Source organism: Balaenoptera borealis (genome assembly GCF_965194805.1).
Source record: "Balaenoptera borealis genome assembly, chromosome: 7".
NCBI lineage: Eukaryota > Metazoa > Chordata > Mammalia > Artiodactyla > Balaenopteridae > Balaenoptera > Balaenoptera borealis.
In genome coordinates, this window is record NC_138864.1 from 63,962,851 (window position 1) to 63,978,478 (window position 15,628).

General features: G+C 39.5%; 1 protein-coding gene across 3 annotated transcripts in view; it reads right to left on the bottom strand.

Annotated features, from left to right (window-relative positions):
- Positions 1-1,433: 1,433 nt before the first annotated feature.
- The window catches only part of SCIN (scinderin), a 111,523-nt gene continuing 97,328 nt past the window's right edge, over positions 1,434-15,628 (bottom strand). For all 3 annotated transcript variants that reach the window (XM_082398333.1, XM_082398332.1, XM_082398334.1), the window contains exons 12-16: positions 15,375-15,552; positions 14,951-15,072; positions 11,948-12,025; positions 10,188-10,248; positions 1,434-2,433 (exon numbers count right to left, since the gene is read on the bottom strand). In XM_082398333.1, the coding sequence (XP_082254459.1) occupies positions 2,306-2,433; positions 10,188-10,248; positions 11,948-12,025; positions 14,951-15,072; positions 15,375-15,552 (567 nt within the window). In that variant the 3' untranslated portion in view covers positions 1,434-2,305. The remainder of the gene's footprint in view (positions 2,434-10,187; positions 10,249-11,947; positions 12,026-14,950; positions 15,073-15,374; positions 15,553-15,628) is intronic.

Sequence of the window (15,628 nt, forward strand, 5' to 3'; positions counted from 1 at the left end):
AGCCTTCCTGATACAGCGGCTGTTGTTGCTGGTAATCTCTGTGAACACCCCCCATGGCTACATCCTCCCCATACTGCTGGCGCTGATGCTGCGCCTGCCTCGTCGGGCATCACCATCCCTGCCTCTGAGTACTTGGGTTTGGGATTTGGGAAAGCAACCTTTTCACAACTCAGGCTTAAACAGCAGGTCTGCTGAAGATGAATGTTTTGTAGCCCAGTGGTGACAGGAGAGAACCCCAAGGAATCTCCCCGCTTCCTGAGACTTCAGCCCCATTATACGGGGCTTGCTCCCACCTCCAGGCCTTAGTACTTGGCATTTCTTCTGCTCAGGTGTGATCACAAGGTTCGCTCCTGCCTAAGCACCCTATGAAATCTGTACCCCACCTCACTCTTATCCAAGTATTTCCTAGCCTCCTTCCTTATCTTTTTCCCTCCACAGAACTTATCTTCTAATATATTTTTATAATATATTGATTTTGTTTTTCTTAACCTCTTCCCTGGAATATAAACTCCATGACCGTTGGGATTTTGTCAGTTTCATTCACGTTGGACCCTAGAGCGCCTGACACCAAGCAGATGCCTAATAAATATTTATTAAATGAATGAACAGTCCCTGGAAGTACAGCTTCTCACTGCTTCCCTACCACCCACCTAAGCCCCAGGTCCCCGCAAGACCATCCATCCACCTTCAGGCCGTAATGGACGCGGGTCCACGTTCTCAGGCCAGGACCCAGGCCAGGACCAAATCTGAGACACACAGCCCTTCATTTCCCCAGCGAGAGGGTGAGAATTCCTCAGACGCCGTCTCTGTTCTGATTCCCCTTCCCATGGAAGTATAGCTTCCCCTCCCCACCCAGCCACCCCGTAGCTTACCACCAAAGCCGGTTTCTGTTTTCCTGGAGCGCCGTCTTCGGCCCCAAAGCCTGTTTTCTGTCTAGTTAAGCGAGGAGGAATTGGACTGCGGCGGCTCCAACGCCGTGGCAGCCGACTTATGCAAATCAAAATCTAAGCCTGTAAATGCCTCACGGTTACGAAATCCAAACCTACGCACAACCAATCACAGTCAACTACGCTTCAAGCTGTAGCCAATCACTAGTAATTTCCTTGCTTTGTTTCCTCCTTTTCTCCACGAAAGTCTCCCTGGAGTGTTCGGTTTGGCGCTGCCCGATCCAAATCGATTTTTGCTCAAAAAAACCTCTTAAAACTGTTAATATGCTTCTGTGTATTTTTTAACAGGACCCAGGTTTCATTTGCACTGTGGCATTTAAAGTTGAAAATTATATAACCATGGAAAAGTTTAATTTTGACTATGTAATGAGAATGAATTTTTTTAAATTAAATTCATATTTATTTATGCATAAAAGTATTTGTAACCTTAAGGTTAACTGTGTAATTAACTGACACATCACACTTGAATAAAATGTCACAACAACCTTTTCAAAAAGATGTATTTTAATGAGGAAAGACAGGATTAGTGAGATATTTTTGTACATATCTTTTGTGATATTAAACATGTACTGTCAAATATATAGATATATATAAAAGTGGATATGAATACAAATTATTTTGTCATGAAAGAGCTGTGCTTTCAAAGGCTTTTTAAAAGGCCAAAAAGGTAAAGTTTCTCCTAGAAAATGACACTTGGGACTTCCCCGGTGGTCCAGTGGTTAAGACTCTGCCTTCCAATGCAGGAGGCGTGGGTTCAATCCCTGGTTGGGGAACTAAGATCCCACATGCCGTGGGGTGCGGCCAAAAACTTAAAAAAAAAAAAAGAAAATGACACTTAAGAGTTAATGGTATCAAAGTCACATTGGCTAAAGAAGGAAAACAACAAACTTTTAAAGCTATCTTAATGGAAACCTTACTGCAACTATGCGATTCTTCTGAACACAACACACAGAAAGGAGAATAACCCCAAAGGCATTTATAACTTTCTTCTCTGATATATTAAAGTACAAGTTTGGCTAATCACTCCTGAATTGTAAAATTTCCTGACAAACTCCCCTAGACTGCGCATAGCTTTTCTCCTTTAAAAGGTCATATAAAAGATATAAGCCAGCATCCAGCAGAGCTAATACTGGTCCATAACAAAAGTTTACTTTAAGTTATTTAAAAACATTAACGTAAGAAAATTCCAGTTTAAAAGAAATTTCAAACCAGTACTAAGCATTAAAAAATAGCCACATGGCTGAGGTTAATTTTCTAAAGTCAAACAAACAAACATCTCCCCCTTTCTCCCCACCAAACAGCAATGGGACAGCTGCCCCATAATGTTTGTTTGCTTGCTTTTTCCTACAAAACTCAGTTTACCACCTGCTGGAATCCCAGCCCAGGAACCAGCCTGTGAATGTAGATGGCTCATGGCCCTGTTTTATGATGACAATCGGCGTCCCCTTGTCTCTTCCAGAAGGGTCTGTCTCAAGGTATATTTTGGCTAAAAAGAGTTTAAAAGACAAAGTTAGTTAGTTTCAATTAAAGTAAAATAACTAAAGAATGAAAAGCCTGCCAATAAAAGTAATAAATCAAATTTTCATTGCCCTAAAGTAGCCAATGCTACTCCATATGAACAATTCCTTATTGTCTTCTCTCATCTGCCATGGAATGTGCATGAGAGTCTCATTATTGCCTGAAAAAATTCCAAATTTTATGGAATTATTCTTACAGCATAATTATTCTTTACTTTGCAATAATACAAAAAAAACCCCCACAAACACACACAAAAAAACTGTGCCAGAAAAAACAGCATTCCTCAAAAGGAATTTATAAAAATCTAAGTTGGAGGAGCTTCAAGATGGCGGAAGAGTAAGACGCGGAGATCACCTTCCTCTCCACAAATACATCAGAAATACATCTACATGTGGAACAACTCCTACAGAACACCCGCTGAACACTGGCAGAAGAACTTAGACCTCCCAAAAGGCAAGAAACTCCCCACGTACCTGGGTAGGTCAAAAGAAAAAAGAAAAAAGAGACAAAAGAATAGGGACAGGACCTGCACCAGTGGGAGGGAGCTGTGAAGGAGGAAAGGTCTCCACACACTAAGAAGCCCCGTCTCGGGCGGAGACTGCGGGTGGCGGAGGGAGGAAGCTTCGGAGTCATGGAGGAGAGCGCAGCCACAGGGGTGCGGAGGGCAAAGCAGAGAGATTCCCGCACAGAGGATCGGTGCCGACCAGCACTCACCAGCCCGAGAGGCTTGTCTGCTCACCCGCCGGGGCGGGTGGGGGTTGGGAGCTGAGGCTTGGGCTTCAGTTGGATCCCAGGGAGAGGACTGGGGTTGGCTGCGTGAACACAGCCTGAAAAGGGCTAATGTGCCACAGCTAGCCGGGAGGGAGTCCGGGAAAATGTCTGGAGCTGCCGAAGAGGCAAGAGACTTTTTCTTGCCTCTTTGTTTCTTGGTGCGCAAGGAGAGGGGATTCAGAGCACCCCTTAAAGGAGCTCCATAGACGGGCGCGAGCCGCGGCTCTCAGCGCAGACCCCAGAGACAGGCATGAGACGCTAAGGCTGCTGCTGCCGCCACCAAGAAGCCTGTGTGCGAGCACAGGTCACTATCCCCTCCCGGGAGCCTGTGCAGCCCGCCACGGCCAGGCTCCCGTGATCCGGGGACAACTTCCCCAGGAGAACGCACGGCATGCCTCAGGCTGGTGCAACATCACGCCGGCCTCTGCCGCCGCAGGCTCGCCCCGCATCCGTACCCCTCCCTCCCCCGGCCTGAGTGAGCCAGAGCCCCCGAATCAGCTGCTCCTCTAACCCCGTCCTGTCTGAGTGAAGAACAGACGCGCCCAGGCGACCTACACGCAGAGGCGGGTCCAAATCCAAAGCTGAACCCCAGGAGCTGTGCCAACAAAGAATAGAAAGGGAAATCTCTCCCAGCAGCCTCAGGAGCAGCAAATTAAATCTCCACAATCAACTTGATGTACCTGCATCTGTGGAATACCTGAATAGACAACGAATCATCCCAAATTGAGGAGGTGGGCTTTGGGAGCAAAGATATATATATTTTTTCTCCCTTTTTCTCTTTTTGTGAGTGTGTATGTGTATGCTACTGTGTGTGATTTTGTCTGTATAGCTTTGCTTTTGCCATTTGTCCTAGGGTTCTATCCGTCCATTGTTTTTTTTACTTTTAAAAATATTTTTCTTAAAAATTATTTTTTATTTCTTATTTTAATAACTATTTTATTTTATTTTACTTTATTTTATTGTATCTTCTTTCTTTCTATTTTTTTCTCCCTTTTATTCTGAGCCACGTGGATGAAAGGCTCTTGGTGCTCCAGCCAGGCATCAGGGCTGTGCCTCTGAGGTGGGAGAGCCAACTTCAGGACACTGATCCACAAGAGACCTCCCAGCTCCATGTAATATCAAATGGCAGAAATCTCCCAGAGATCTCCAACTCAACACCAAGACCCAGCTTCACTCAATGACCAGCAAGCTATAGGGCTGGACACCCTATGCCAAACAACTAGCAAGACAGGAACACAGCCCCATCCATTAGCAGAGAGGCTGCCTAAAATCATAAGCCCACAGACACCCTAAAACACACCACCAGATGTGGACCTGCCCACCAGAAAGACAAGATCCAGCCTCATCCACCAGAACACAGGCACTAGTCCCCTCCACTAGGAAGCCTACACAACCCACTGAACCAACCTTAGCCACTGGGGACAGACACCAAAAACAACGGGAACTACGAACCTGCAGCCTGCGAAAAGGAGACCCCAAACACAGTAAGTTAAGCAAAATGAGAAGACAGAAAAACACACAGCAGATGAAAGAGCAAGGCAAAAACCCACCAGACCTAACAAATGAAGAGGAAATGGGCAGTCTACCTGAAAAAGAATTCAGAAAAATGATAGTAAAGGTGATCCAAAATCTTGGAAATAGAATAGAGAAAATACAAGAAACGTTTAACAAGGACCTAGAAGAACTAAAGAGCAAACAAACAATGATGAACAACACAATAAATGAAATTTAAAATTCTCTAGAAGGGATCAATAGCAGAATAACTGAGGCAGAAGAACGGATAAGTGACCTGGAAGATAAAATAGTGGAAATAACTACTGCAGAGCAGAATAAAGAAAAAAGAATGAAAAGAACTGAGGACAGTCTCACAGACCTCTGGAACAACATTAAACGCACCAACATTCAAATTATAGGAGTCCCAGAAGAAGATGAGAAAAAGAAAGGGACTGAGAAAGTATTTGAAGAGATTATAGTTGAAAACTTCCCTAATATGGGAAAGGAATTAGTAAATCCAGTCCAGGAAGCGCAGAGAGTCCCATACAGGATAAACCCAAGGAGAAACACGCCAAGACACATATTAATCAAACTATCAAAAATTAAATACAAAGACAAAATATTAAAAGCAGCAAGGGAAAAACAACAAATAACAAATACGGGAATCCCCATAAGGTTAACAGCTGATCTTTCAGCAGAAACTCTGCAAGCCAGAAGGGAGTGGCAGGACATATTTAAAGTGATGAAGGAGAAAAACCTACAACCAAGATTACTCTACCCAGCAAGGATCTCATTCAGATTTGATGGAGAAATTAAAACCTTTACAAACAAGCAAAAGCTAAGAGAATTCAGCACTACCAAACCAGCTTTACAAAAAATGCTAAAGGAACTTCTCTAGGCAGGAAACACAAGAGAAGGAAAAGACCTACAATAACAAACCCAAAACAATTAATAAAATGGTAATAGGAACATACATAGCGATAACTACCTTAAATGTAAATGGATTAAATGCTCCAACCAAAAGACATAGACTGGTTGAATGGATACAAAAGCAAAACCCGTATATATGCTGTCTACAGGAGACCCACTTCAGACCTAGGGACACATACAGACTGAAAGTGAGGGGATGGAAAAAGATATTCCATGCAAATGGAAATCAAAAGAAAGCTGGAGTAGCAATTCTCATATAAGACAGAATAGACTTTAAAATAAAGACTATTACAAGAGACAAAGAAGGACACTACATAATGATCAAGGGATCGATCCAAGAAGATATAACAATTGTAAATATTTATGCACCCAACATAGGAGCACCTCAATACATAAGGCAGATACTAACAGCCATAAAAGGGGAAATCCACAGTAACACAATCATAGTAGGGGACTTTAACACCCCACTTTCACCAATGGACAGATCATCCAAAATGAAAATAAATAAGGAAACACAAGCTTTAAATGATACATTAAACAAGATGGACTTAATTGATATTTATAGGACATTCCATCCAAAAACAACAGACTACACATTCTTCTCAAGTGCTCATGGAACATTCTCCAGGATAGATCATATCTTGGGTCACAAATCAAGCCTTGGTAAATTTAAGAAAATTGAAATTGTATCAAGTATCTTTTCCGACCACAACGCTATGAGACTAGATATCAATTACAGGAAAAAATCTGTAAGAAATACAAACACGTGGAGGCTAAACAACACACTACTTAATAACCAAGAGATCACTGGAGAAATCAAAGAGGAAATCAAAAAATACCTAGAAACAAATGATAATGAAAACACAACGACCCAAAACCTATGGGATGCAGCAAAAGCAGTTCTAAGAGGGAAGTTCATAGCAATACAATCCTACCTTAAGAAACAAGAAACATCTCAAATAAACAACCTAACCTTACACCTAAAGCAATTAGAGAAAGAAGAACAAAAAACACCACAAGTTAGCAGAAGGAAAGAAATCATAATGATCAGATGAGAAATAAATCAAAAAGAAATTAAGGAAACGATAGCAAAGATCAATAAAATTAAAAGCTGGTTCTTTGAGAAGATAAACAAAATTGATAAACCATTAGCCAGACTCATCCAGAAAAAAAGGGAGAAGACTCAAATCAATAGAATTAGAAATGAAAAAGGAGAAGTAACCACTGACACTGCAGAAATACCAAGGATCATGAGAGATTACTACAAGCAACTCTATGCCAATAAAATGGACAACCTGGAAGAAATGGACAAATTCTTAGAAGTGCACAACCTTCCAAGATTGAACCAGGAAGAAATAGAAAATATGAACAGACCAATCACAAGCACTGAAATTGAAACTGTGATTTAAAAATTTCCAACAAACAAAAGCCCAGGACCAGATGGCTTCACAGGCGAATTCTATCAAACATTTAGAGAAGAGCTAACACCTATCCTTCTCAAACTCTTCCAAAATATAGCAGAGGGAGGAACACTCCCAAACTCATTCTACGAGGCCACCACCACCCTGATACCAAAACCAGACAAACATGTCACAAAGAAAGAAAACTACAGGCCAATATCACTGATGAACTTAGATGCACAAATCCTCAACAAAATACTAACAAACAGAATCCAACAGCACATTAAAAGGATCATACACCATGATCAAGTGGGGTTTATCCCAGGAATGCAAGGATTCTTCTATATACGCAAATCAATCAATGTGATACACCATATTGACAAATTGAAGGAGAAAAACCATATGATCATCTCAATAGATGCAGAGAAAGCTTTCGACAAAATTCAACACCCATTTACGATAAAAGCCCTGCAGAAAGTAGGCATAGAGGGAACTTTCCTCAACATAATAAAGGCCATATATGACAAACCCACAGCCAACATCATCCTCAATGGTGAGAAACTGAAACCATTTCCACTAAGATCAGGAACAAGACAAGGTTGCCCACTCTCACCACTATTATTCAACATAGTTTTGGAGTTTTAGCCACAGCAATCAGAGAAGAAAAAGAAATAAAAGGAATCCAACTCGGAAAAGAAGAAGTAGAGCTGTCACTGTCTGCAGATGACATGACACTATACATAGAGAACCCTAAAGATGCTACCAGAAAACTACTAGAGCTAATCAATGAATTTGGGAAAGTAGCAGGATACAAAATTAATGCACAGAAATCTCTTGCATTCCTATACACTAATGATAAAAAATCTGAAAGTGAAATTAAGAAAACACTCCCATTTACCACTGCAACAAAAAGAATAAAATATCTAGGAATAAACCTACCTAAGGAGACAAAAGACCTGTATGCAGAAAATTATAAGACACTGATGAAAGAAATTAAAGATGATACAAATAGATGAAGAGATATACCATGTTCTTGGATTGGAAGAATCAACATTGTGAAAATGACTCTACTACCCAAAGCAATCTACAGGTTCAATGCAATCCCTATCAAACTACCACTGGCATTTTTCACAGAACTAGAACAAAAAATATCACAATTTGTATGGAAACACAAAAGACCCCAAATAGCCAAAGCAATCTTGAGAAAGAAAAACGGAGCTGGAGGAATCAGGCTCTCTGACTTCAGACTATACTGCAAAGCTACAGTAATCAAGACAGTATGATACTGGCACAAAAACAGAAATATAGATCAATGGAACAGGATAGAAAGCCCAGAGATAAACCCACACACATATGGTCACCTTATCTTTGATAAAGGAGGCAAGAATACACAGTGGAGAAAAGACAGCCTGTTCAATAAGTGGTGCTGGGAAAACTGGACAGCTACATATAAAAGTATGAAATTAGAACACTCCCTAACACCATACACAAAAATAAACTCAAAATGGATTAAAGACCTAAATGTAAGGCCAGACACTATGAAACTCCTAGAGGAAAACATAGGCAGAACACTCTATGACATAAATCACAGCAAGATCCTTTTTGACCTACCTCGTAGAGAAATGGAAATAAAAACAAAAATAAACAAATGGGACCTAATGAAGCTTAAAAGCTTTTGCACAGCAAAGGAAACCATAAACAAGGCGAAAAGACAACCCTCACGATGGGAGAAAATATTTGCGAATGAAACAACTGACAAAGGGTTAATCTCCAAAATTTACAAGCAGCTCATGCAGCTCAATATCAAAAAAACAAACAACCCAATCCAAAAATGGGCAGAAGACCTAAATAGACATTTCTCCAAAGAAAACATACAGATGGCCAACAAACACATGAAAGAATGCTCAACATCATTAATCATTAGAGAAATGCAAATCAAAACTACAATGCGATATCATCTCACACCTGTCAGAATGGCCATCATCAAAAGATCTACAAACAATAAATGCTAGAGAGGGTGTGGAGAAAAGGGAATCCTCTTGCACTGTTGGTGGGAATGTAAATTGATACAGCCACTATGGAGAACAGTATGGAGGTTCCTTAAAAAACTAAAAATAGAACTACCATACGACCCAGCAATCCCACTACTGGGCATATACCCTGAGAAAACCATAATTCAAAAAAGTCATGTACCAAAATGTTCATTGCAGCTCTATTTACAATAGCCAGGACATGGAAGCAACCTAAGTGTCCAATGACAGATGAATGGATAAAGAAGATGTGGCACATATATACAATGGAGTATTACTCGCCATAAAAATAAACGAAATTGAGTTATTTGCAGTGAGGTGGATGGACCTAGAGTCTGTCATACAGAGTGAAGTAAGTCAGAAAGAGAAAAACAAATACCGTAAGCTAACACATATATATGGAATCTAAGAAAGAAAAAAAAAAGGTCATGAAGAACCTAGGGGCAAGATGGGAATAAAGACACAGACCTACTAGAGAATGGACTTGAGGACACGGGGAGGGGGAAGGGTAAACTGGGACAAAGTGAGAGAGTGGCATGGACATATATACACTATCAAATGTAAAATAGATAGCTAGTGGGAAGCAGCCGCATAGCACAGGGAGATCAGCTCGGTGCTTTGTGACCACCTAGAGGGGTGGGATAGGGAGGGTGGGAGGGAGGGAGATGCAAGAGGGAAGAGATATGGGAACATATGTATATGTATAACTGATTCACTTTGTCATAAAGCAGAAACTAACACACCATTGTAAAGCAATTATACTCCAATAAAGATGTTAAAAAAAAAATCTAAGTTACCACAGTTATGGAGGTTTTACTATTTCCATAATAAAAAAAAAAGTGTTTAAGTGAATTAAAAATTTTCAGATTAAATTGATATAATTACATCCTAAATTACATAACAAAATATTTTTCTTGTTCCTTTTCTGAAATTCTTCAGTTTAAAAAAAATTCCATTTCTCTTTAGTTCTGAAGATGAAAGCTAAGATTCTTCTTGGTTTTGATACGTGGTTTTGGAGGACGTGGTAAAAAGAGGTCAGGAACTTGGTAACACCTGTTCAGAATTACTGTCATAATTGCCCACGGGATCTAGCTTACCAGACTTCAGAGATTCTGATCTCTCAACTTCATTGGCGTCTTTTCCAATCCAAATAAAAATCTGAAAAATGAAGCAATAATAATACACATTGTTTTGGGAGTGTAGATGTGGTGCAAGCCTTATGCAAAGTGCTTCTCATACAATCCCACTTAATCTTCACAACAACCCCAAAGTCAGGGGTGTGGAGATGGAGGTGCAGAGAGGTTCAATCATTTTCCTAATGTATACACTTACTAAGAGACGTCTAAATTTATATCCAGCCAGTTTGACTCCAGATTTCACATTCTGGTATTTTATGTTTATATAGTATTTTCTAGTTATTAAGTGAGCTTTCCTTAAAACCACACATTGGCTGTTTTTTTGCACTCAACCGTGGGGTGTGTAAGGCAGTCAGTATACCCATACTATTACCCTGGGGAAACCATATGTAGCTTGTTTGTGGGCACCACAGACTCCCTTTAGGATCACCTAACTTAGCCCTAGGGTTCTTGTCCTATGGTATTGTATCCTGTCACACTTTGGTAAAAGTGCTATAATGTTTAATATTTAAATACTGATTCTTAAAAACAGATATATGTTCTGTATGTATCCTTCTTGTCAAATGTGTAGGTTTTCTGCTTCAATGATGAAAAATTCTCCTGAATTCCCTTATATTTAAATCACTTTAAAATCATTTGTTGGCAGAGAAATTTTGGTCAAATTAATTTTGATTACATTATAATGCATACTGAAAGTGCTAGAATATTTGCTTGCAGGGACAGAACAAACCATGACAGCATGGCCATGTAAATGAAAAGTATGATTGAAAAACAAATGAAGTGTAGTACAGGAAATATTCTGAAGTATCCATGATTATGGAAGCAACAGAGCTGACTACAAATGGAAAAGATTAAATTCTTCTGAATAAGGAAACATTCTTATAATTCTTAAATACACAAAGGTGTTTTATTGACATAAGGTTTTAAATTTCACATCTAGAAATAAGTGATCCATTCACTTAGGGAGAATCTGTGACTAGATCCCAAACTCAAATATGGTAATTCTAAACCAAGAAGCTAAGTTGTAATATAACTGAATGACTTAGCAAGTAAGAACAAACCTAAAAGTAACAAGTCTCTGTGGTTGGCTCTAAGACTAGGCCTAATTCAGATAAGTGTTTTATAATTGTTCTATATGATTTAGCTCCTAACATATTTATTTTTCCCTTTCACAGGAGAAAACAGCTAACAGATGTGACATATAAAATCGCCATTAATTTTCTATCAAATAAAGATATATACATAACAGTAATATATTTTACTGTGTAGATTCAAAACTATTCTGTGTCTATTCCTTCCGCAGGGAAGGGGTCTCCTAGGACTTTTTGTCAAATTTCAAGAGAAATTCTGAATATTTTGGTCTTCCTGAAGCATCGTGCCCCCCCATGCATTGCAACCAACTAATGCATTTATTACTTAAATGAGTGGCTGAATGAATGTATGAATAAATTATGAATGAGTGAATTTTACAAATAAATGAAAAGTAAGGGATTTTTGGCCAAAACTATACAGCCAAAGATGGTAGCCGTGGAATTATTTCCATATTAAGAAACCAACTTGCCACACTGGTTTTATTTTTTGCCAAACTCTGGAGAGTTTCTTTTAAATACAGCCTAAATCCATGGGTCCGTTTATTAGTAGACTTGCTATTTCTCAAAGCAGGTTGTGTCAGGTCCCAACTATAAGTACACTCTCTTGCTATGAACAAAATACAGCTTTACCTGTTCCCAAGCATCTAGTAACATGACATCATCTTCTGCTAAATCATCCTGGGTGAACTCTCCTGGAACCTCTTCAACCTGAAATGTATAAAAAAGCTTGATGACCAAACAGTCAAGCAGTGATTTTTCTAATATACGGGATACAAACGCCTTGTATTATTTGGAGCATAGCAAAAAAAAAGTTTGGTAGCCATTTTTTTCTTCCTTTTGGGCAGTTAAAGATTTAAATAATTGTTTGTCTGTTTAATCAGGTATCGCAAACTCAGGGTATCTTATTTGGGGAGGACAGTGCTTAACATAAACATTGCGTATGGCCTTAGAGAGACCATGTACAGTCAATCTGGCCACAGTTGTCTCTAATTCTACTTCCTTATGACAAGTTGCTTCACAGATTTCTAGATTTCTCTTGCCTTCCTAGTTCCTAAAGACATTTAAGTTTATGATCTGGGTATTAAATCATCTTTCATTTTGTAGGTCAAGATTATTTTAATAAAATCAGCAAGTCTGGTCATTTTTATGAATCAATCATTTTCCATAAGATGATATTATAACAATATTCCATATGCAAAGCTTCATTATTTTTATTTTAAATGGGTTAAATTGTGTTCTCCGTAGTTAACGTTAAAGGGTAATGGGGAGGGTTAGTTTAATGCACCCATTACCAGCAGGCATGCATTAATCCAAAGTTCAAATTTTTAAAAGAATTCTGGATGAACCCCCCCTTGATCCTTAGGAAGGTATGGTAAATTGGATTATGGTTTGCTCCTTCCCTCTACTGTGTGACTCTGCAGGTGAAGTTGACTGTGGCCTTGCCCTTGTCATACTAGCAAATGCGACTCAGGGGCCCTCCTGTGCTCCTGGGCTCTGTCCTGGGAAGAACAGGCATGACCCCAACCTGAAGCCCCCTGAGCATGACAATACCTGTTTGTTGTAATCTGATGACATTTTGAGATTGTTACACAAAAAACAAACACTAACCATTTACAGAGGGCAAATTTGTTTATATTTTCTTTTTACAGAATAATTACCAATTACATAATGCTTAAAAAAAGCAAAAACCTTAAATATCACTTACTCCATGCCTGGCACTGTTGTATATATGCAACAACTAATTTAATATTCACAACAACCCTATGAAGTAGGTACTAGGATTATCCCCATTTTTCAGATGAGAAAATTATAGCACAGAGAGGGTAAGTAACCAGCCTAGGGTCACACAGCCAGTAAATAATATCGCCAAGTAAGTGATATCAAACAGGCAGAATGGTTCTAAAAGCTGTGCTTTTAACCAATAGGTTCTGCTGTATTGTATGAATCTACATGTCTAAAGCCTGCTTTCTGATGATGAGATCAAACACTTGTTAGTAACACTCCTTTTCCTTAAAATGTGAAGGGATTAGCGTTCCAAATATCAAACAAGAAAATGAGTAGGTGTAAAGGAAAAGTATATTTCTCTTAAATATGTGAATGACAAAAATGAAAAACTAATAGATTTTTTTAACCTAAGAACAAAGCCTAGGTGTTATTTTTGTAACATATATCTCCATTGGAAACAAACATGTTATTTACAGCATTATTCGTAGATAATACTAATAAGAAATTATAGGAGCATATGCTGAAAAAGCCATTGTTTGGATGCAATTAAATCAACAGTCAAAAGAGTAAAACAACAGATTTTTCTGACAGCAAGTTTATAAAATATATGGATTTCCTGCAAAGTAGGTGAACAACTGTGGTGCCCAGCCACCTAATATTTATCACAATCCACCATTTAAATCTTTAATTTTTAGGTCAAACCACACGTAAGCTTCCAGTGTGGTTCACATATGAGCAGTTTCTTCTTCAAAGCATTTTATTTCAAGCATGCAATGTACCTGGGAAAATACTTACTAAATTTTCATGTGTGTGTTGAAAAGTAAAGCTTGTATTTACCAAGACTTGGTGACCAAATCTTTAGTTCAGATTTTATAGGCAAGGAATTTGTTCTTTAAATGAAAGATTTACACAAAAACTTAGTACGTCAAACAGAGAAAGCAGAATTTTTGTGATTAAACTGAGATGAGGGGCCACAGCCCAGGATATTTTAGAGACCCATAGACAATCACTCTTGTACACAAATACTTTTACTTTGAATTGCCTAGAATTCAAAGCTTGTGAATGGGACTATGACTGTGACATAAAATATTCCTGCTGGGGCCTCCCTGGTGGCACAGTGGTTGAGAATCTGCCTGCCAATGCAGGGGACACGGGTTCGAGCCCTGGTCTGGGAAGATCCCACATGCCTCGGAGCGACTAGGCCCGTGAGCCACAACTACTGAGCCTGCGCGTCTGGAGCCTGTGCTCCGCAACAAGAGAGGCCATGATAGTGAGAGGCCCGCACACAGTGATGGGGAGTGGCCCCCGCTCGCTGAAACTGGAGAAAGCCCTCGCACAGAAACGAATACCCAACACAGCCAAAAATAAATAAATTAATTAATTAATTAATTAATTAATTTTAAAAAATATATATTCCTGCTGATTTCATTTAATTTGCAGGTGTGTGTGTAGCTTTCTGTGATTTTGCCCAAGGATCATAATATTTCCATAATATTTTTTATTCCGTCAACATGGTGAAACTCTTTATTCCCGTGGGAAACTGCAGTGTAAAATTTACATAGTTTGATGAGAGACTATTGTTGCGTACAGAAAGCATCAAATCATTAAATTAGCGAATCGAACCACACGCATATTCGTACTGAAATGACCACATGCTGACACAGGTGCAAAGCAGCTGATATATTTAAGTGGAGCTTGATTAATACAGTACATTACAGTATTCCGATGCTTTCACATCCATTATGTCACTGGCTCTTAAACCGACCCTGCGTGGAGCAAAGATTGTCACCTGTGGTTTGCAGGTAAACTAAAACTGAGAATCAGGGCAGGAACGCGTTAGAGCAACACCAGAATGCTTATCTCTCCCACTGCTGCTGGTTCTACCCCAGGGTTTCACGGGACACTTACAAAGAATCTTCCAGTTTTGTTGGAGCAGGCATAAAGCCGAGGTGGATGGTCTTCAGCCTGGGTTTCTAGCAGGGGAGAGGTCTGGTAGTCTTTTTTCCCTCCAAGGGAATTCCAAAACTCCTCTGTGGAAAACACAACAAGTTAGCCAGTGCATTTTCAGAAGCATATGGTCGGTACTGCTTTACCTTAACAAATGATAGTATCTCACCTCAACTTCACTGTTAAGAAGTTACTTAAATAGAGCAGGAGAAGTTACTTAAATATAGTAGGTACCATCACCCACTTTTGCAACTAGTGAATGGGTTCTTAATGCCCTACAACCATTACAAAGTTCCTATTTATGACAAAAATAAATAAATTACATGATTAGCAAGTATGCCAAATATAAGTTCTGGCTAGTGTCCTTGGCCTCACCTATACACACCTGGTTCCTTGCCTTCCTGAATCCTCGTGGTTTTACATTTGAGGACACTTGCCACATACTCTGCTCCCTTCTCCTCCTCCTGGCTGGCCCCTTTTCCTCTCCAGATGTAGCCATTATTTTGTCGTAATTTCAGGACAAAAACATCATTGGAATTCAATGACTTTGCATCAACATCTACCTAGAGGATGAAGAAAAATAACACAATGATGTAAATGCACTGCTGCTCCCTCAATAAATATGTCCAAGAAGCTGCG